Genomic DNA, 20,808 nt, shown 5'->3' with positions numbered 1-20,808 from the left:
CCACTGAAACATTTGATTAGCAACAAACACATTCCTATATGGATTTCCTCTTGCAGAAATTATTGCGATATAAAGATTTACGTACCTTCTATTAGTAAACCGGCAAAAAAGGAACCATGAATTTAACACGTGAAAGGCAATGGATATGGAATGTTGTCGTAAAACTATTTATTTTTCCGGCAAACTGCTTTTGTAACAGAAAATATTTAGTTTTGTTTATTTTGTGTAGCGCAATCTAATACAAAAGCATTGAAACAGTGTGGCTAACTTTTTTATTAGGGAATTAAAATCTACATTCATAAAATGTAAGCAATTTTCCATCAAACGTTGGTGAAAAATTGATCAAAACTGATATTTCATCCAAGATGTCAGGCTTAACATTCATTTGAGAATAAATTATTGTGAAAAAATCGTGCAATCCACTTTGATAAACTCGGTGCACTGCATATATGAATACACAGATCTATGGCATACGTACCAAATAAAATGTACGTAATACACAAATTACCAACACAAGTCAGCTGTTTTCCAAAGAACGGCGAATCTAACATTGACAGCAAATGGAGAAAAACATCGATGAATGTTTCAACTTTGGTTTCAAATCGTATTTAGAAATCATCGTCTATTCTCAGATCAATTTTTGATTAGTCGATGATCTGTTCGTTTATCTTTAAAAAGTATGCAAATTTTACCACTTTCCTTCTATATCTACTGAATAAATCAACATAAAAAGAGTTTCGCCCTTTTTCGATTTGTTTACTTTTATGCTTCCTGTGTGAATGATGAAGTTACGCCCTTGCGCATTTTTTGTGAAATTAGTTGGTTTTCGTGACTAAGATAAATATTCGGGTAATTTTATCGTCTCATTTATTATTTCCAGTAGTAAAAGGTTCGGAAACTATCAAAAATAAAGAAAACAAATAGTTTCGCCCTTCCTTATTAGGAATTGAAGTATCGCCCTGTTTGTTTGCATGGAACACGGAGGGCGAAACTTTCGTAAACAAATGGAATGACAGTTTCGCCCTTTATAGTTCTTTGTATTACTAAGATTGAGATTTTTGTAGAATCCGATTTTTTAGGCAAAATTGTAGGATTTTGAAGAATTTATTGGTAGGAGAGAGAAACTCGATTTGTTTACTTTTGTAAGATTCGTCCTTCTTTGAAAAACAGCTGAAGTTACCTTGGTTTACTCTTGATCCTTAATTCGAAATCTGGACACGATAGAACAGTATTCTCTTCGCAAAATTGTGGAATAATCAATTTAAAATAACTTTTCCGAAAATGCTCAATATGCATCACAAGCCGTTCTCATTTTAGAACGAATGTTTTGGGTTAAAGCTTCTTAAATAACTTTTTTGTATTATTTTTGTTCGTGACACAATGTTCAAAAATGTTTGAATTTTTCATATGAAAAAAAGGTTTTTTTTCAAGTAATGAAATTTTCTAATGGGCAAACGAAAAAAATAACATTTTATAAGATTTACAAGCTCATACTTTTTCGTACAAAATTGAAGAACTGTTATTTTGCTATTTCTAATTAATAAAATCCTGAAAATCTGCAATGCGTTCGGTCATGTTCCGGAGATGGGATGAGCATTATTAAGTCAGTAAAGTAAGTAATTTGATCGGAGGAAAAGTGATACGACTACTTGATTAAAACTCCACTAAACAAAATATTATTAGTTGTGGCTTTTATTATGATTCATAGAACTTGAACTTACTAGGTTCTCAATACATGGTTTAGATTAAAAAATGTACTACGTTCAAATTATTTGAAAATTGGTGTGGTTTAGAAAACATGACTATTTTGTAACATCACACCATTCCTTTACTAAATATAGCATAATACTAGAGTATTCCATATAATTGTGGTTCTTACCCTGATCCATGTGGTATGAAGTCAGTAATTCGCTTTTGACTAGATAAGGTGAAAAAAATTATAAATCCATTTCTTGAACTGAAAAAAATCATGTTTAAAATACCGTTGATACATATAAAAATACCACTCGGGGATGCTTTGCGCCAGGTGGAATGCTAAGAAGCGCCATGTGCTGGATGTGCCACTAAAACTCCCCATTACCATTATAAAGGAGTTGGTATTGAATTGTGAAACAAACTATAGCTACAAAACTGATTCTTGGATTCGTTTGCTAATGATTATATCGTTCTAATATCCTTTGTCGGCATTTTTAGTTACTGTGTCCTATGGTAGATTTGTGTTTCCATAAACTTCAATTCTATAACTGTTTTATTTTAATTTTATTCTTATACTTTTCCTCAACAAACAAAGCAACGTGTTATAGTATGGAATTGTGTTCGCTTATTTCGTTGGAACTTTACAGTGTTTTGTTCGCTTTTTTGCCGATCGCAATGTTCTCCTATTATGTCAACCGAAACATGTTTGATGTTTTGCGAAACATCGCAATTCGGGCATGATTGCTTTGTTTACCTATAAATTTCATTCGCGAAAAAATCCCATCTTCCAAATGTGTCGTTTTAGAGTTCAGTAACATTATAAGTATACATTTATTCGATGATGTTGTATTCAAACAACCTAGCTTTGCTGAAAGTAAAAACTAACTCGCATGTCACTATGTAACCAATGTTACTAAATATTTGAATAACAATTCACGTAATGTAATAATGTAAGCGAAGAGTGCAATACCTAATCTTGTGCTGTATATTCAGGCAAAATTCAACATAAGTCGTATTTACAGTCCAAATCAATCCGGTTAAACCGCAGCAAAGGGGTTAAAAAGCTCCTTGTTTTAACACTGTTTTGTATTGTATGTGAAATTGTATTTGAAGTATTATGAAGGAAAAGTTTAGTTTATTTTTAGAACGTTACATGTTTATGTAATTAAAATTGTTCTGCATTCACTGACCAAACAACTGTAGTTGTATTATTTATATACTTTTAGCTAAACACCTTCAAATCGCTTTGATTAACCGCTCACCAGATTGTCGGTATTAATTCACGATTCGGCGCTGGCTGGAAACTAACGTGGCGACATCCTGTACGAGTCCAGCTGGTGCAGCCGGAGCCGCCTGGCCAGCTTGGACCTGCATTGGTATCTGCTGCATCGGGTATTGGCCAGCCATCATCGGTTGCTGGGGCTGCTCAGCTGGCATGAATTTCACTAGTGAAGAAAAAGTATAGGTTTAATAATAAATTGAAGTGATAATAGTTGTATTTGTCAAACAACACATTCAATTTATTGAGAGTATTCAAGTATTTTTCTAGAGTTTATGAGAAAATTACGCTTATTCAGATACGTACCGAATAATACTATGTTTTACTACCACTTATTGTAACAGGACTACAGCCCGCAGCACTTACAGCACTTGCCCTTGATAATAGTCATAATTATTTTCGAAATTTTAAAAGAAATCTTACTTCAAAACCTAATCAATAAAACCATATAAGATTTCATTTTTTGCCTTTCTCATATAGAATGGCTATACAATCATTGCGAAAACTGACTTTTGAACCGAGGGCCGAAGGGCTGAAGGGCCGAATGTCATATACAATTGGACTCAGCTCTAACCTCTCTCTAGTGTGACAAATATTATCTCTCACTTTTCTCAGAAATGGCTGAACCGATTTTCAAAACTTAGATTCAATTAAATGGTCTTATGATCCCATTCAAAGTTACTGAGTATCGTTTGGATCCGACTTCCCATTCCGGAGTTACAGGGTAATATGCACCAAAATTCTGAAAATAATGTCACTTTTCTCAGAGATGGCTAAACAGATTTCACAAACTTAGATTCATCTGGAAGGTCTCAAGATGTCATGATAATATCCCAATTTTCATTTGGGTCAAACCCCTGAAGTAGCGACTATAATAGGTGACTAACAGACATAACACTATTAGTAAATTCTTATAAAAATAAATTTTGGTGGGACACTGGCTCCACCTATATTGAGCTGCGCGAACTATTTACTATCGGTACAACCCTTGTATTATGTGAAGGTTTTTTTTACTAATTACAGATAAGTTCTCCTAAATTACCAATAATTGACTGATCATACAGATTTTGGGGTTTTGCTTGGATATGCGTGAGAAAAGGTTGTGGTAAACTTTTTTTTTCGCACACTGAACTGAGTCCTGGAAAAATTACCTGGCAACACTGGTTGCCATTTCTAGCAAATGGCAGTCGTTTGACGGAACATGTGAATCTCACTTCAGGTGTTTAGACAATTCTGGGATCTCCAGACATATTTTTGACCATTTTTAATTTTACGACCGCCTGTTATATTAGAACAGATTACTAGGGGAAAGTGTTATAAAGCGCCCCTGCTGGCCAAAACGCCCCCTTCCTTTTTTAAGCATTCAAGACTTTTCTACACAAAAGTTTTATCACTAACACTATCTAACTTTTCGTAAGATCTTTCTGCTATGCAAGTTTGGCAGTATCGCCTCTGATGGCATTTAGTTTGAATAATAAAAGCGAATTTCGGCAAAAAAATGTGTGTTTCTATTAAACGACACGAACTTTTCAGCCGAACTGTTATCATTAGACAGCTTTTCGATGTAAGGTTTTGCATCGACTAAACAAGCATTTTTACCGTATAAAATGTCTAATGATCGGTTGCTACTTAGTAATTAACTTTTAGCAGTGCTGATGTCTTTATTTACAGTATAAAAATCCAGAGAAACAAAGTCATTTCTCTGATATACCCACCTTCGAATCAACAGTATGCTTCGAGTTCAAATATTGTTCTAAAGGTATATAATTTCCAATTATAACGAATTGATTATGCAATTGATTTCTGATGCAAAGAATATCTTCTTTATCTGCTCTCTTTTATATCGACATTTCAAGGAGCATATCGAATCATTGTTATGGGACGTAATGTCTCTTGTTGTTATTATACGGTACCTGGGACATTATGCCTACGACAAGCGAAAAAACTGAGAATGTGTTTTTTTTTGGAAAATGTGTTTGTACCATTAAATTCTCATCACTTCTACCGGAATCATTAAAAATTATGCTCCTCAGGTGTATTGCAAAAAATACCTACATCCTCGAAGAAAATATTTCAGTACATTTAGAAATATCTCAATGTTTTCTTAAGGCGGTCATATTATAAAACATTACCCTACTTAGGAATAGCCTACGATAAACTCTGGTGATATTAGGTCATTTCGACAAATCAAAAGTACTGTTTGTAAACAGGGATTTTTTTGTCTGTTGACAATTTGGATAAGACTATTTACGGTCCATATCGCCTGAATAGAGTTTTAAAACATTTGTTTACGATTGGATACGGTTTGTTTTTGAGATATATTCTAAAAAAGTGACTAATTACAAAGTGTAAAAATGATTGTCTAAGATATGTTCTTCGATTTTTGTTCAAGCTTGTTTGTAAACAGTACCGCTGAACTGTCAAGAATGGTTTTTTGTTCATTTGTGACGTCACGATAAAAAATCTAATAAACGATGTTCAGACCGTTAATTTGAAACAAATTTAACTCGAAAAATTTATTGGTATTTTAGTAAATAAAAGTAGTTCACTTACACACAAGAAGACCGAGAACGGCTAGACCAATTACACCCATAATTATCATCATCTGGAAATTAGGAGTATTTCTATTATCAGTTCATTGACATTTGCAATTTCGGGAGCACGATTACCTTAAGATTCTGCAACCAAAATTTATTCTTAAGTTTACCAGCTTGCTGCTCAAACTGGGAGGCTCCTTGTTGCAAGGCATCGGCTCGGTCGTCCAGTTCCGATAGTTTCTGATCTCGCTCCAGAACTTTCTCTACGTTTGTTTTCATGATATCCACAACCTAAGAAGTACATAGTTTTCATATATTACCATCATATCAAATTGACTAATTGTAGAGACAGCTAGGCCTCAATTAAGAGCCCAGTTTATCATTTGATTGATGAAGATAACTGACATTAATGAACTTTGACAATAATATTGTATCGTGGGAAGGCTGCTAATACCCTATGTTAAATTCTTTGGAATTTCATTCGGTAACCACTTTCACTAAACGATTCTGACGCGGAACAAACTCAAATTCCAGACGATTCAACTGGGTGGGAGCGTAGCCGTGAAAGTATTGCACCAAAAGCTTTAGTAGATGGCAGCAGTGATACATTATATACGAACGCATATTCATTTGAAACTTTTCCCAGGTTTCAGAAAAAATGTGTATCTAATAATCTGTTGTCTTTATCTAGAGCAGGGGTTCCCAAAGTGGTCGATATAGACCCCTTGGGGTCGATATCCTTTTTACGGGGGTCGACATAAACGTAAACTGACTATGGGGGACGACGAGGTCTAGAAATCGACCCCCTATTTATTGTTTGACATAAGTTGTTATTTGAAATATTTACGCTTAAAAAGTTGTGTTTATTTGACCATCCTCAGAAATTGGTAAGCATTGGACATCAATATTCAAAGGAACTAGTTGATGGCCTGAGGCCTAAGTCAATTTTAGTAAAGGGGTCCATGACCCAAAAAAGTTTGGGAACCCCTGATCTAGAGAAACATTATCAACAGCGTCTGAAGAAATGCAATAAATGCTAAAAATATTATTCTAACGAATTCAGCACAGTGTATTTTTAGATAATATTTTCATAGATCTTATAAATTCAATTTATTAGAATTATCAATACTAACCTCATCAACCTGGCACTGCGTCTGCTGAAGTCGTCGCTGTGCTGCAATCTGCTGGGGAGTTCTTGGTCCACCAACGATTCCGTCGGCATTCGGCTCACCCGCTGGTGGAGCAAGTCCATCTGGAGCTCCACTAGACACCACGGACAACACAGGAAAGAGCAAATGAAATTATTTAAAGACATTTATTATAATTCAAGAATTTAAAGTTGCAACAGCCATTGACAGTTACACTGTCCTCAGTACTAAGTAGAATTAATATAAAAAAATTAATTAAATAGTTAAAATTGAAATATTAATGATAGTAGTCAAACACGAAAACAGCATTCGTCAGTTTTAGTATACCATTTGGTCATTTATATTTATTTGTAAATTAGTAAGTTTGTTATGTAACTTTCAGTTATTAGTTCACATCTCAGGAAAGATATTTTGCGTCATCGATTGGAAGTTCATTTTTCGCGTAGACCTAACGTTATAAGCAAAATGAGAATTTTAAATCCTTACATCTAAAAATGATAGTCCTGAGGTTCCTTGGAAATTTCAGATCAATTGGTTCGCAGGAAGTGGTTTAAAAAGAGTATATACAAATTTTAGCTATTACAGATGCTGCGTGGCATGTTGATTATGACTTTATTTTCGAATACACATCAGCTTTCCAAGTTGGACCATGTGTTCCCAGCGTTCGAATAATATATTAATCGATCTAGTGAGGAAAAAAAGGTCGATCAATCTGGTTTACCGCTATGGAACCAAACACAAAAACTGAAAATCGGTATTTATCTGTATGAAAATTGAAATATCGGTATTTTGAGAGAGAATATCTGTATTCCTGCATCGAGTCTAAAAATCGGTATCGGTATAGTTGACAGCGCTGGTGCTCAACTCAGTTCGTTTTTAAATGCCTCAACCCGTTTGACAGTCACATTGTCATTACATTTTCGCTCTCTTTAGGGCATGCTCAGGAGTGTTCTAGTTCTAGATGCATAATTTATGTCAGTTTTAAATTAAAAAATTGTAACAAAAGAAACTGGCAACCCCTGAAGCATTTTACTCGTGTTTTAAATATAAAAAGAATAGAACAGCAACGTATACCAGTTTTAAATTTGACAGTAGAACTGTTCAAATAAATAAAACTATAACGGTTGGCTGTGGATACGTTTGTTTCAGTATTAGTTCTATTTTAGTTCGCCCATATAAAACTTTCAGCTGCTGAATTTTCTCTTATTGATTTGCTGGTGTAAAATTCAGGAAACCCATGCCCTTTTTTACACTCCAGGTAAAAAAAATGACGCTTCAAACCAAGGTAGGCCTTTTTGTATTTTTTCACGCTCACTTGGACTTGATTCGAAGTTTCCTCTGACTGTTATGATAAACTCGTATTGTTTCAATTGCATGTTTGGTTTTTTCAACTAATTTTATGACCTTTTACATAAGCAGCTCATTTCAAAATGTTAGGAAAACTATTTTGATTTATTTAAACATTTTTGATTTCAAAACATGTTGCCTTGACCCGTATTGATAATCGAAACTGTTATCAGTTTGGTCACAGACAACAGATATACAGGCTCGAATAAAGTTTATCAAAAATCTGTGCAAATTTTGAAATAAATTTGATATACGTTGAAAATAAGCAGCTCTTGATATTTCAAAACGTTCCAAAACGATAACAAAGTTTTCCTGTCTGTTATAGAAATATTCCAACATCAACAATTTGAACACTTCTCACCCGATTTCTCTAAGTATAAAACAGAACTTTATTTCCATGCCGTTTAAATTACACCTGAATTCAATAAAACAAAAATTGTTATTTTAACCAACAGCAAAACAAAAATTTAGTGTGATGTGAGTTCAGCACCCAAAATAGTGCCGATCGCAGTGACATCCGCAAATATTCGCCATGCTTTACTCTTAAAATTTCGCGCATAGTTCATATGTGAGCCTCAATTTTGAATAAAACTGGTATAAACAACGCATATTTGGTTATGTAGCGTATCAATAAAGTAATTTAAGTGACATTTGATAAGGTCTTCCGATTTTAACGGTACATTTTTTTTCATATTCTATTATTGTCTTAAAAACTTTTTTTTCGTTCATTCTAAATTTTTAAAAGAAACCAAATAGTAAAACTAACCAACAGTGAGAACTTCACTCAATATGCTTAGGGTGATGCCTGATTGATGGCGACAAGCGCCGCAAAGCGATGCGAAACTTGGTATCTCACACGGAGTCGCGTAACAGAGCTCCATCGATGTATGCTCAGTGTAATGCGATCAGTCACTAGTCGTTTCGCAACGCATCGAATTCACTCTGATATACATGTCATTTTGTTACTTGAATCAAATGAACGGTGTCCGTTCGTGCGACTCCATGCTACCTGTAATGTTTCGCATTGCTTTTCTTCGTGTCACGTATCGTCATTATTCTGGCATTACCACCCATCTGACACCGGTATGTGAGCACCAGCCATTTGAAAGTATACCGATTACGTTGAGCCCCTCGCGTTTCGAGCCCCAAACACTGGGATGTTTTGATACTCATCGCGACTCTCAAATTGTGAAAATTATCGCCACTTGATGTACCAAAACACTGTCTGCTGTATTTTAAGTAAACCGACAAGTTGTTGTGAAAAAGTCGACCCAAAATTCACTAATTTTCGTGCACTAAACAAGGTAAACGCGTAAAACGAATGTATTACTTATTGTTTGTTTACGTTGCAATCAGCTGATTTTGAAGTTTCGATTTTGATCTCATCAAGATGGCGTCGTGACAGGAGGCCGGGCATTACCCTAAGGTTACTGTCAAAGAGAACGCGATTTGCGAAGCGATCCCTATCAGCAGGCGGTTCTATTTTGTTAGTCGTTGAGCGCTTGTTGAACGACAAACTGCACGAAAAATTCGTTCAGTTTGCTGGAGCGGTTTGTTGTTGTTTGTTCTCTTGAAAAAAAAAATAGTGTGAAAATTAAGTGTTACCATCAAATAGAAAAAATGTGTTGTTTTTCTACGTGAAATAGAAGTATTGTGCAGGTATGTAGTGTTAGTTTAAAAAAAATAAGTGGAAAGAATTTTCCCAGTAAAACTAGTCCAACATGGTTCCAACTCCTCATATTAAGAATGGCTTCACAATGGACCTCTGTCTGCCGGGTTTGTTGAATGAAAAAAATGACATTCGGTTCAACGAAAGAAGCGAAATCAGTCTTAAATGTAGCAAGACCTTAAATTTAACGTATCATGTCAAATGCGGACTTTATTGCAATTACTAATTCTGAAAGAATTGCGCCTCAAACCATATCGCTTCTTGATTCTAGAAACGCATACAGGGCAATCTTCTTAGTTCTTTTCACTGTGGAACATGTTTTTAACAGGCACTTTTTCGTTATTTTTCAATTTTCAATTTGCAGTCGCAAAACAAAACAAAGCACCGGCAGTTGTCAAAGATGAACTTTATTCATCGGCAGTTCATTTGTGTCGTCATCGTGTAAAACTTAATTGACAATTCGGTTTTCTTCGTCTTAATGTTTTCCGTTTGTGTACGTTTTCGTGCTGACTTTTAGGTAAATTTCGAATGAAAATTTTTTTATAAATGACTGACTTTCATTAAGTAGGCGAAAAATTGAATGACATTTATAATGTTACTGTCAGTCGGGTTTCTCGAGCAGTCGAGTAAGAATTCATTATTAAGTTAATCTTTTTGACAATGTGGGATACTTTTGACAATACCCTTTCAGAAAAAAAAACGTTCAACGATGGTCCATCATTGATCCAATACGTTGGATCATTGGTCCAATGAACGTCCAATCAATCGTTGAACGAGAGGCCAACACAGGACCTTCGTTTGCCGATTTTGAAACAGACCGTTGAACCGAATGCTATTTTTTCGTTCAACAAACCCGGCAGACAGAGGTCCATTGTTGAGCCATTTTTTATATGAGGAGTTGGAGCCCCGTTGGACTAGTTTTACTGGAGAATTTCTGACGTTTATTCCATTTGTTTTTTATAACTAACACTACATACCTGCACAATACTTCTACTTCACGTAGAATAACAACAAATTTTCTTTCTCTACGAAGGTAACACGTAATTTTCACACTATTCTTGCAAGAAAAAAAAACAAACCGTTCCAGCAAACTGAACGAATATTTCGTGCAGTATGTCGTTCAACAAGCGCTCAACGACCAACAAAATAGAACCGCCTGCTGAGAGGGTACTCTCACTTTAGTTTCGATACGGACTCGATCGGGGACGCCATTCTCGCAAGAATGATATTCACAATTTCTTCGTAAAATCCAAGAGCTGAATATCTTGTCAATATCACTTATTTGCATTAAGTAGGTTGTGCAATAGATGACATCACTAATGAACTCATGATGAGTAAAGTTCATTTTTTGACATTTCCGGTGGTTTATTTACATATCTATTAACACGTATTCAAATTAGAAAGAACACATAAACAAACCACTGATAGCTGTCAAACGTTGTTCATCTAGCTCATTTTTTTAGGTTATGTCATTTTCGTGCCATATCTAAGTAGATTAAGCGAATAAAATTCAACAGTTCAGTATTTTTGCAAGGGCAATACGAATACGATTTAGAGTAGTAAAATTAACTTATAGAAAGGAGCCCCGATCATTGATGAAAAGTTTTAAATATAAGGTAATTATCTGATTACGTGTAATGTTGAATAACGAAAACTTTTTTCATGCAATCTTCAAGAAAACTTTAGTTCTATATTTTATGTCTTTTGATTTAAAAACTGTTAATCTTATAATAATTACTTATTTTACAAGCACATTCCTTAAACTAAAATTTCTATAAGCTGTGTTTTAGCTAATTCCTCAAACGATATGTCGTAATACTTTAAAAGAGTTTTGATTTTTGCACCACCATTTTCGACACTTGTGTGAATATAAGTATTTCAGTTTCGAATCACTCACTACCACTTCCCGGAATTTCAAAGGAACCAGATCACGTTCGTCAATAAATCATTTTTGGCTCCATCATCATCAGGTGTAAGGTTGAAAATTCTAGATTTTAATCGTTAGGTCTAATGTACTCTATAATAATTATATCCACAAATTAAAAAGAATTGATATTTTGACTGTAATGATTTACAACCGATGTAAACAGAATATAAATTTATTGAAAATCAAACAGAATATTTTTCTACTTTAAGAAAACTTTGCACCTTTTATACTAATATTATTGCATTGACAGGAAAATTGTTTTACGAGCCAACATTGTTAAAAACGTTTGTGTCGAACATGTGTGTCCTTAATTTTTTGACTTGATGATTAGATGCCGGAAATTAATGTTTGATATCAGCTCAAAATCTATAATGGTGACTTACGGTTTTGCTTAATTCTTCAAAAATAATCAAAACCGTACCGAAATTATCTATTTTACAAGAGTTTGTGAAGAATAGTGATAAATCGGAAGTCACCATCTTCGATTTTGGAATGATTTCAAACATCGTAATGCAACATTTTCGTTCTAAACAATGTTATATTACACGAACAGAAGTGTGTTACCTAATTCGTTCAAAATACGAAGCCAAACTGACGAAAATTATTAACAACGTTCTCTCAATACAATAGTATGTAAACATCCTTAAAACAGAAAAAAATGCTTGATGATAAATAAACCTATATTATTTAAAAATCCATTGGAAATATCATCTAGATTGTCACATATTTTTTACTGTGTCGAACGATCAATTAAATTTAACAGACTTTAGTTTCCAGTGTGCAGTCTGAGGGCATTCGCAATAAAAACGGTTTACAACAATGCATTATTCATTAAATCGCGAAGATAACTCATAAAACTGGTAAAATGACTAAGCACTGTAGTAATGGCTTTCTGAACCAGCGTGTTTTTTAAAGTAATGTAATATAATGAACAATTAGAACTAGGATTTCTGGAAATATTTGCTGACTGAAGTAAAAACGTAGGGAACTTACTCTTTTCCTGGTTCAGCGCTCATCCTTATTACAAGAGTTTTGTTACGAAACGAAAACAGTGTTCAGTGTGTTCAAAGATCAAGAAGAGACAGAGAAAAAGAAAATTTAGTGTTGGTGATGTTTCATTGTTCATTGCCTACATGTGGAATTATAAATACTCGAAATGTATAGATAAATGTGTTTACATGACCTGTACGTGTAATGCTTACGAATTATGTTTGGATTCGTTTATGATAAAACACCATTTAATACGCTCACGTGATTTCTGCCAACAATCGCCAGAGTTCAGATGACGACAATAATGTTGTGATTGTACATCACTTTACTTGTACAAAATGCAAACAAAAAAAAAAGAAATTCCGAGCAATTCCTGTTATAATACCCACTAGTACGTGGCAGACAGAATTCCCCCAAAACGACTGGCTAGGCCTTTTAGGGGTTTGGTACCTCATGTGTACCGTTTTGTGCTAAAGTGCACAAGACTAGTTTTCATTTTTTACGTTTCGCATTCAGCTCATCAGTGCGTCAGCAGTTTATGTTGAACTACTAACGCCACCTAACGGTTCAACATAAACCACTGAGCAGACGTAAAGATTTGCTACTTACAAATCACTTATTGGTACCGAAGTGCCAAACGTAAAAAATGAAAACTAGTCATGTGCACTTTAGCACAAAACGGTACCAAACCGTTGAAAATGGTACAAAACGGTACCAAACCGTTGAAAATGAAAAAAAAATCGAAATGAAAATGAAGCACCCGAGCCGAATCTGACAAACGAACCCTTTTCTGTACCCGTATCCGACAAATATCCGTCGGGTTTCGGGAACAAATACCTGAATTCCGATCATCTCTTCGTGGCAGCCATGGGTACCAGACGGTCAGATGAAGCTATTCTGAATCTGTACAAACGCTATATAAACAATCTGTATTTATCTGTATTCCATAATATGACGAAATTTCATTTCAATCAAATTTCTAAAATTGTTCCATTTCACTAAGTTTTCAGATTAAAAGAATAATTGATGTAGGTAATCTTATTGTGGTGTTTTTCGTCGGTAGGGCTTTAAAAGATGATTTCATTGTTAAATAGTACCTCAAATCTTGCATAATTTTTAGAACGGCCTATAAGTCATCTGTCGACATTCACTTTTGAAGGAGAATTCCGGGTATTTCGGCGGGCTCTAGGAATTAGTAACGGCAGTTCTGCACAAATCTGTATTTTGAATCGGATCTGTATTTGGGTTTAAAAATCTGTATAATACTGATAAATCTGTCTAAAAGGGCTTCTCTTCGGCCACCAGGCTCGATTCAATGACGGCTGTAAAAGCCAAAATGACAAAAATTCTCCCGTCGTCTAGCAGTGATAATGTGATAATGAGTGAGTATTATCACTAATGCTTTTTGCTGCACGTCTTAATGAGGCAGCCCATCATATGGTTGGTGAGGAACAGCTGAGATTTTTTTTTATATTTGTCGACACTTTAAGTAGTCTAAAAATAACTATTTAAATTGAAAACATTCTCATCTTGAAAATGCAAAACAAATTTCTTGGACAATAACAAAAATAAGAAGTTGAACGCACATTTTTCACTCGGTTTTTGCCAATTTTACAACCAGCAGTACAGCAAGCGGCTGCCATCCATGTCACCCTCAAAATCGATGAGACAAAATAGATTAGATTCAACGAGAAAAAATCACAGCTAAGTCAGTTTCAAAAGTCTGAGGTTTTCGGTAACTGTCTGTCAAAAAACTGCAGAATATCTGCAAAAATACTTGCAAAACTTAAAATGTGCAGACGAAATAATATCCTCAGCAATTAAAAGAGATCAGCAGATTTATAGAAGAATTCTGCAAACCTAGCAACCCAGCATCTTCATCTCTTAAAATAAAACAAAAACAAATTTTCATCTTCTAATTTGATTATTTATAGCGTAACAATATTCCCATTCATCTCAGCTACACCATCCATCTCAAATACAAAAAACCAACAGTTAGAGTGTGAGATCTGCTATCTGTGTTCGATGCATTGACACAAAGGATAAGTTGAAAGATGTGACAGTCACTTCGAATATTTGCGTTGCCAGAACAACAGTATTGCGGATTTGTCGAACTACTTTTTCTGTGATACTATTTCTTAGAACCTAAGCGAATATATTGCATCTTATTTTATCACAATTACTTGGAGCTCAGGCCAGGAGGGATTTAAAGTACTAGCCATGTAATTATCCTGTATACTAATCAATCAAACTGCAAAGAAAAGCTGCAAACAGAAAGCTTAGTTCCACATGGGAATGTAGTACCCTGACTTTTTGTTAGATTTTTGTTCTTGCTTTGTAATTTGAATAAGCGGTGTGGTGGAGTTTTGACAACTAGGTTTCAATTAGTGATCCTAAAACCAGATATTAGAGAGAAGAATCGCAGATCTGGCAACGAGATAAATATAACAAAAAATCTGACACATTTTAGCTTGTAAAGTATCACACTAACAGCAAAAAAATTAAATTTACTTGAATTCAGTGGGAAAAAAGCATGAAGCATTTGTAAATTATTTCACAATTCTTTCAAAGATCATATTCTCCCTATTTTGTGTCAATACTGATGATGAACAACGGACAACAAGACGATCCTAAACAAACAGATTGGAACCGCTTAGGAATAATAACAATGTCTCCACTGATCTCTGGTTATGGGATCACTAGTTTTTAATCATATCTAACATACATAATTTCACAAAATGGTTTGGATGAATGTCGTTTGACAGCTCCCAGTGTTTTTTTCACATGTTCATTACAGAGTGACTGCAAGGAGTAAAGGTGTGCAAAACAGCTAATCTCGATGAGCCACTTCAAACCGTTTAGTTTATCAAAGTGGATCGATTCAATGTATCGGCTCATTTAAACTGAACTGAAACTTCATTATTCGACAAAATTAAATCATTGATTCGCATTGAAACGATGCAATTTGATCTTATTTATGATTTTTTACGAATTACCATACAAGCAAAAATCGTCGAAACAATTATACCATTTAGATTGAATATCTGTAAAAGCGACATCCCTGATTTTACTTTGGCCTGCTGAATGAGATTACTACTGTATCGTTTTATTTAGATTTTTTATCCGTACGTTGGCGACTCGATGTAGCCACACAGCGAGACTTTCGCTTGTAGTCCAGGGAAAAAGAAAATCTATTGGACTATAAACAAAAACTAACTGGCAATGTAACCTAAGTTGATGTGCCATCAAATCGGTGTCAAGTAAGATTAATCTAACCAGAAGAAAGAAGAAGCAAAACAAGAAAGAACTAACTAAAGCTCCTGCACATTCCATCTCGTTTAGGACTCGCACTTTACGAACCGAAGATCCCTTCATATCGTGACATTTGTCCGTCTTCGTAATGCAGTGAACTGGGTTCTTTTAAAAGGAGCCGTGATGCATCGGATGATCGATTCATTGGATCAGCTTAAGAGCGGATTGTCCATCTCTAGCAAGGAGTGTGACAACAACTCATCTAGATCATTACAAATCGTGGCACCATGAACGAATATATAGAATAGACACTGACACTGACACTGACGTGTTTTGATGCACATCACAGTCCTCCATTAAACTGGCTACAAAGATGTTAAACTAGCAGCGCTTCTGAGCAGAGATGCCATTTATACAGATTTATCTGTATTATACAGATTTCTACATGCATATACAGATTTTATACAGAATACAGATTTTGTACAGATTTCCTTTGTTAAATACATTTCTTTAAGAAAGAATCGAGTTTTCAAGAACGATGACATTGTTTTTTTTTATTTCATGTACCTTTTACCTGTAGCGGCCGGTATTAATTGTATCACTAGGCTCAAGAAGCTCGTAATTTATTACTCCTGAACCCATCAGACACTTTTATTCGATCTTGAACTCGATTGATGATTGTCCTGGCGTTATCCATGATTTTTGTATAACGGATTCTCAAATATATTCATTTTTCATCGACAGCCACAATCCGATGCAATTTTGTTTCGAAGCGAGAACGAAGCATTTCGGACTAGATTTTTCGCATTTACATCTGTCATTCGTTCTGTTTGTATGGAACCCATTTGCCAACCATTTTAAAATTTTCCCAAGGCTCTCAGATGATCACAAATATTTTGCCGGATGAAATTTAAATGCTCCGTCATTATTTATTTTATTTTTATTTTATTTTTTTTATCATCTACGTCCAATATCAATTGAACAAGAACTCGGTACCGTTTTCGCTTAATTGAACAATAAAATCATATCTTGTCACACAAATGCTTTCATTTGGCTCGAAATTCGATATGGTTAACACAAGATAAAAGTATGGTTTTATCTCGTAACCACGTAAACGAAAAAAAACACGTTTTGAAGAGTGGGGTTCAAGCAAAAAAATCTGTTGTCAACAATAGGACATTTTGAGCTTACACATCTGGTATATGAATGTATGGAACTTAGATTTCAACTACAAATTCATTATACTGTTCAAAGAGTTGGAGGGGGGATTGCTGATAGTGATAAGTGAAGGAGAAAATATACGAAAAGAAACTGCCATAGGACCTCTACTAATATTCATCTTCAATCGTGAAATGATGTTATTACTGCGAAAGTTTCTTTTAAGTTGTGAATACAGATAAATACAGATTTTGAATACAAGGCAATGCAGAATTTCTATGAAAATGTCGGACATCTCTGCTTTTGAGTTCCCATATTTACAACTCAAATGTCAAAGTAATTAAAACTATTTCAAGTTGCATGCCTGACGATGATATAAGTTTCATTGTATCGAAAACAGTTTCTATCAAGACCCGCAGTTTTATTTCAACGATTGTTACCTTTACGTAAATAAATAGTGTGCTATTTAACGATGAAATTGACAGCAGCAGAACGGGGAGCCAGCTCGTTTAATGAAACCGATTCATCGGGTACGGATTAAATCTTAGTTTATTTTATATAAACTGTGTGGTGACCTGAAATATTTCAGGTGGAGTAAAAGTCGTCGGTAAAAGTTTTGTTGTTGATTCTGATCAACTGGGAGGGAGTAACAAATTCAACTGTGATGGACCCTTTTTCGTTTGTATCAAAAAATGTTTTGCATGTTCGACATTTGGAAACACTTTAAACTTTTTCATAAAATGTGCACGCGACTAGGGCGTAACGAGGTTCTATGAAGAATAAAAAAAGTTATGATAGCGCATAGCGATGGTCAACAAACTTCAGTGTTATCATGATGAATTTCGTCCGATCGATGTAGGACTATTATACCACAGAGAACAGACATCCAAGTAGAGATTTAAAATTGTTTTAAAAGCAATCACCAAGTAGCAATTCTCCTGTAGAGGCTCTTCGAGCAGCCCAGTAATCCCTTATGGGTTCTTGATTTCGAGCTTTCATACAATGGTAATTCATGCGTGCAAAATCGTGCGCAATGGTGATTTTAACGTATTTTTATGTATGCTTTACACAGCTTTTTTGAAAATGTTTGTACTTGCTTGGATGTCTGTGATTATACCAATAGTCATTAGTAGAGTCGCCATATTATTTTGCGATTACTCAACTTTCAATCAACGCACTTTGATAAAATTGAATACAATATCTTTGCTTCGGTTCTAAGAAGCAATACTACAGCAGAAAAGAGTTCAAAAATTGTTTAATACTACTGTTATAGCGACACGAGAACTCGAAACGAATATCTGTTACCCTATATAGGGCAAGTTTTCGGTGATTTTTTTGAATAGGCAATAAGCAAGTGACAGTTTCTCTTTGTATATTTTCTTTTTCGATCATTGTGTGCGGCTTTGGAGATACTGATCAGAAGTCTCGGTTGATTTTTCATTAGGGCGTATAAGCAAGTGACAGCTTCTCTTTAATCACTCTCTCTTCCGATTATTGTGTTGTGAATTTCTTTGATTTCACTACTCTGTTTGAAAGTCGATAGTTTCGGGTATCATTTTATGGAAAGAGTTGAATGATAAACGTGGAAACCGCTTGGAAATTAATAGAAAGTAAACAAAGAGAAACTGTCACTTGTTTATACGCCCTAATGAAAAATCAACCGAGAAGTCGAAATTTCGAGGTCTCATACAAAGAGTAGATACGTAAACGTACTAACGGCTCAGTTCTTAACATAAGAGAAAGTAAACAAAGAGAAACTGTCGTTTGCATATGCGCTCATTTGAAAAATTAGCTGAGAATTGTTGAAATTGCAACTTCAACAAATTGAAGTTTGTTTTCCAGCCAGTATTGGTTTTGCATATGCCGGAGATGAACCTATGAATGGGTTCTAAATATTTATTGAACTACGTCCCTCCAATTGATACTATGAAAGAAGTATCAAAGACTTCGTAAGATTGGTCTTCGACATTCTTCTTATTGAAGAACTTTGTCAAGATATTAGGTGGAACCGATTTTCTTGTATGCAATAAATGGAGACTATTTCATGGACGATAATTGGCGAATAGAATCAGGAAAAAAATCCTCATTCTTTAAAATATATTCATTTCAAGGTTTTACCCGAAATACACATTTTAATGCATCTATTGTGGTTTATATTGACCATAGAACTTTATCTTCATCCATGTTATTTCGTACGGAAGCAATTCAAAGGTGGCATTTTGGAATATTAGTAGCGCACTACAAAAGTTGTAAGTTTTATTGCGCATATGTAAAGTGCATCCCAATCATCCTTTTGAAATCTGATGCGACGAACTACTTCTGATACAGTAACATGAACAACGACAGAAATTGTGTTGAAGGTCATCCTTTATCCAGACTTAAGACAATATGTGCTCTCGTTATAGTATATATTACACCAATGTTCAAAATCCACATACATTTTAAAACTAAATCCCAAACAAACTAAAAAGATTATTGAAACCAAATGAAAATCGAAGTTGGTTGAAGCTTACGCTTTATGACGTAGGTATTCATATGGATATATAGCTAGATTTTCGTTGCTTCAGAGATCTGAGATATATCCCGGAAACAGTGCGATTCAGTGTTTTATTAATGTAGAATATAACGTTCATGACAAGAAATGAATTCGATTCAGATTTCCACTTCAATTGGGTTAACACTTCATGAATAATTTTCCATCAATATTACACCATTACACCATTTACATGTCTCTGCAACCAGTCGATTTTGACGCAATGAAGTACGTTTCCTAAAAGGAAAATTACTTTCCAACGATCCAATATTGCAAACTTACACAAGAAGATAACCTTTTCACTCGTAATTCTTACTTTTTGAATCTTTTATTGGTGAATTTTCTATTCTGAAAACTTTTCCCGTTGTTTCTTCCACCGGTTCTTCCTGTTCTTGGTATTCCTTTTCACTCGAGGCTACCCAAAATCGAAAGGGTACGTGTCCGACTACCTCGTTGGTCACCGTTCGTCTAAGGCAGGACCAGCTTCGTTTTCGTGCACGGCACACTTCCAACAGCGCATCCCTCGGAGTTCCTTCCAATGCGCATGGTCGTTGTGCCGGAAGGAACCAATACTGCTGGTCGCCTGTAGCAGGAGGGGTTGGAAGCCATTCGTAACACAAAAGCTTTCACTCGCGACGAACCAACTGACAGCTAGCCAAATATGAATTGAAAACTCCAAACGGTTAACCTCTGGAGGTGGAGCGGATGGTGTCGAAAGTATTTCACCTACAGTGCGCAGATGCCATGCAACGCTTCAGAAAGCTTTATTTGTGAACAGCATTCGAAGTTGTTGAGATGGATTCTCGAATGAAACATACATGAGGTTTATGTCCCGATTGTTCGAATGAACGATAGCTCTTTTTAGCACATTATATAGGGCAATTGAACCAATAGTCATCTCATTAGTACACAGAAAGAAATTATGAATTTTACAAGTGACCAGTAGTCTCTTCAATTCGTGATCCGACATTTTGTCAGAGTCAATATGCCTGAACTTACTTGAAAATATTTTTGGGATTTCCGTCGAGCGTAGGTGTTCCGGGATTCCACGCACTTCACGCTGCATGGATGTGTCAGTCAGGGACATTTAGGAGGGTGTCACGGATAGCAATATATCTTAAAGGGTTGATTTCCTGTGACATATGGTTAAAATATACTGTCATGAATCTTGTTTGAGATTGAAGCCAAACTAGCCTTTCGAAGTTATTAATAACTAGGGGATTCAGTACCTCACATCTTATTAGCAGTCGCGATGAAAGCTCCCAAAAAGGAT

General features: G+C 35.1%; 1 protein-coding gene across 2 annotated transcripts; it reads right to left on the bottom strand.

Annotated features, from left to right (window-relative positions):
- Positions 1-1,674: 1,674 nt before the first annotated feature.
- On the bottom strand, positions 1,675-20,024 carry LOC131433676 (vesicle-associated membrane protein 2-like). Of its 2 annotated transcripts, none has more exons than XM_058600197.1 (6): positions 19,818-20,024; positions 12,596-12,619; positions 6,645-6,774; positions 5,644-5,802; positions 5,528-5,579; positions 1,675-3,140 (listed from the first exon to the last, which is right to left on the bottom strand). In XM_058600197.1, the coding sequence occupies exons 2-6, from the start codon at positions 12,616-12,618 to the stop codon at positions 2,971-2,973; spliced, it is 534 nt and encodes a 177-aa protein (XP_058456180.1). In that variant the 5' UTR covers position 12,619; positions 19,818-20,024; the 3' UTR covers positions 1,675-2,970. The 2 variants fall into 2 exon arrangements, with proteins under 2 accessions (XP_058456180.1, XP_058456179.1); XM_058600196.1 differs by having other exon boundaries at positions 19,852-20,023.
- Between the last annotated feature and the right edge of the window lie 784 nt (positions 20,025-20,808).

The sequence above is a fragment of the Malaya genurostris genome, chromosome 3, assembly GCF_030247185.1.
Source record: "Malaya genurostris strain Urasoe2022 chromosome 3, Malgen_1.1, whole genome shotgun sequence".
Lineage (NCBI taxonomy): Eukaryota > Metazoa > Arthropoda > Insecta > Diptera > Culicidae > Malaya > Malaya genurostris.
Note: the sequence above shows the minus strand (reverse complement) of the source record. Positions and strands in the feature narration are given on the sequence as shown.

Excerpts from the sequence above, each read along its gene's own strand:
- LOC131433676 (XM_058600197.1), bottom strand. The coding sequence starts at position 12,618 with ATGAGCGCTGAACCAGGAAAAGA. Across the intron at positions 6,775-12,595 it reads AGCGCTGAACCAGGAAAAGA|TGGAGCTCCAGATGGACTTG; the intron begins GTAAGTTCCCTA and ends CGTGGTGTCTAG. Across the intron at positions 5,580-5,643 it reads TTTGGTTGCAGAATCTTAAG|ATGATGATAATTATGGGTGT; the intron begins GTAATCGTGCTC and ends CCTAATTTCCAG.